Source organism: Nematolebias whitei, unplaced genomic scaffold (genome assembly GCF_014905685.2).
Source record: "Nematolebias whitei isolate Nwh7 unplaced genomic scaffold, NemWhi1 Nwh_scaf_8795, whole genome shotgun sequence".
In the NCBI taxonomy this organism is placed as follows: Eukaryota; Metazoa; Chordata; class Actinopteri; order Cyprinodontiformes; family Rivulidae; genus Nematolebias; species Nematolebias whitei.
Genome location: NW_023627340.1, coordinates 1 through 2,581, shown reverse-complemented (window position 1 = coordinate 2,581; position 2,581 = coordinate 1). Strand labels below are relative to the sequence as shown.

Below are 2,581 nucleotides of genomic sequence, written 5' to 3'. Positions count from 1 at the left end.
AATAAGTCTTTAACTTGAAATAACAAGTCTAACTCAAGATAAGACCTTGATGTGAGATAAGTCTAACTCAAGATGTCATTAACTCGAGTCATTAACTCGAGAGAAGTCTTTAATTGAAGATAAGTCTTTCGCTTGAGATAACAAGTCTTTTAACTCACGATAAGTCTTTAAAGATAAGACAAGTCACTGACTTGTGATAAAGAAACCATCAAAATAACAACTGAAACTTTGAAGCTAAAGTCGTCATTACTTTGAGAAATGTAAATAACTGTCTAAATCTGTCTTCTCCAGGCTTCCGTACCGAGGTGTGTTCTCGCCGTGCTGCAAGTTGCAGCGAGTCGTTGGTCAACCTGCTGAAGAAGTTGAAGAAGATTTGGTTTTTATCACCTGTTACAGATAAAATATTAGTTTTGCAGATGTGACTCACGACGTAAAGACTTTAGAACGTTTTGTCGTCAGTTATGTGTTTTATGTTTAAAGTTCCTCTGTGAAGGACGTAGTGCCATCTAGTTGTCAAACTGGTGTTTGGTTTGTCCTTCCGGGCTTCTGTAGGACCAGAACGACCTGCTGCATCTTTAGAACAAATATTGATTCCTGATCAGTTATCAGATCATTCTCCATGTTTTGTAGTGAAATACAACAATCACAGAACTCTGACACTGTTGCCATGGCAACAGTTTTTTACTTTGATTAGTAAAGGATAAACTGTTTATTTTTAACTTTTTCAGGTTAAAACGAGTAACGCTGCTCTTTGAATGATGTCATTTTACAAACGAGCTCACTGATTGGTTGAGAACTGACCAATAAGGTAAAAGCTTTTCAGTCACGATGTCTGCTCTGTTTCAGATATGAGTTTCAGGAAGTAGTCAGGCCACAACAGAGTTACTCGAACAGAAAACAATGAGGTCAGTTGTGAGTCATGCTCCAGGGTGTAGTCATATCCCATCAAACAGACTTAAGACACAAAGAAAATAAATTACAGTCACTTACAAAGCATTTCCAGATCATAGCCAGGTCTCAGTGATGGTGCAGTCTAATTACAGTACCAGTACATTCAACAGCGATAATGAACTGAGTCCAACAGTTTTTGTTCATGATGATTCTGGTGCCTCCTCGGGTTCTTCATGTGTGAAACTTTCCATTTACTCACCTCATGCACAAACTGATAGACAAGATCCAGCATTTAGTCATACCCAGTAAGCTACCCAGGCTCCAGGCAGTAGTCAGAGCCCACAGCACTACTGAATGAGGGGGTGTGGGGTTGGGGGCTGTGAAGCAAGCAGAATGAATCCAGGTGTTGGTCTCATCCCGAACCAGCTGGGTTGCTGCCATCTTTACTGAGCCGGACTAATTCCTGGGAAAGAAGCTCCAGGTCCTGCAGGGAGACAGACGAACAGGCAGTTTGTATCGTGTGTGTGCGTAGCACATCCTGCTGCCCTGACATCTACACAGAGTGGACTACATTACCCAGAATCCATCAATGTCAGCCCTCTGACAGACTTAAAGAGGGTGTTTAGGTTGGTATTTTGAGTTTGTGCAGCTTCAAAGGACCCAACAACCGTCAGATTTGTGTGTAAAAGCCTTGGATCAGAACTTGTCTGAAGGATGACTTGGACCTTAAACGGGTTGTGTCCTCACCTTCTGCAGGTGCATGTTCTTGGTCAGCTGCTCCTCCAACATGTTCTGCAGCTTCTTGTTCATCTCTCTCAGATTCTCGTCTCCTGGTTTAACCAGATCTCTGAGGACTGAACCCAGACCTCCTCTCTCTCCCTGAGAGCCTCCGTGACCTCCGACAGCGCTGACCGACACGTCTGAGGAGAGAGGAGACGACTGAGTCAAACCCAAAGACTCCCACCGAAGGACTTGTATCAAACAGCTGAACAACTCGAAGCAAACGAGTCGTTCAAACCTTCACACGAGACATTCAAGACCTGAACACCAGACTCTTCATGTTGTTTCTGTCTCAGGTGTTGTCCCTCAGCTGTCCCCAAGAGACCATCTAACCAGGTAATGTCTCACCTCTGCGACTGTCCATCACGTACGTCTCGATGATGGCGCTCTTCCTGCAGATGTCTTCAGCCATTGAGGAGCAGCTTACCTCCAGATGTTTTACCTGAACCAGAAAACGCTTCAAATAACCAACTCAAACTTTATCTCAACCAAAGGTGCTTATCACAGTAACAGTTGCTCACCTTCTCCTCCAGCATCCATTTCTCCTGCTGGACCTCAGCAAGGCGCTGGAAAAGCTCCCCGACCTCGTCATCGGACAGTTCGGCAGGACGCTGGGACTGAGGACTTCCTCCTCCAGACTGATGGACATAGAGACAGACGATTGTCAGTGCAACACATTCGATAAAGACGTTAAGTCTCTGCAGCACAGCTAAGACTCAATATCCCCACATCAGCCTCAACACAGCAAGTAGGCTGAACTGTTGGTTATCTTCTCTTCCTGTGGAAGTGACCCGCCCACTGAAGCCTGTGACCCGCCCACTGAAGCCTGTGACTCACCCACTGAAGCCTGTGACCCGCCCACTGAAGTATCTGACCCGCCCACTGAAGCCTGTGACCCGCCCACTGAAGC

The 2,581-nt window shown here is 45.4% G+C and overlaps 1 protein-coding gene across 1 annotated transcript; it reads right to left on the bottom strand.

Annotated features, from left to right (window-relative positions):
* Positions 1-319: 319 nt before the first annotated feature.
* Positions 320-2,309, bottom strand: gripap1 (GRIP1 associated protein 1; the record flags this gene model as incomplete). The annotated part of the gene is given in 4 exon segments (XM_037697378.1): positions 320-1,375; positions 1,639-1,811; positions 2,020-2,113; positions 2,193-2,309. Coding segments are annotated over 4 exon segments (456 nt in total), but the record flags the coding sequence as incomplete, so codon positions are not given.
* Between the last annotated feature and the right edge of the window lie 272 nt (positions 2,310-2,581).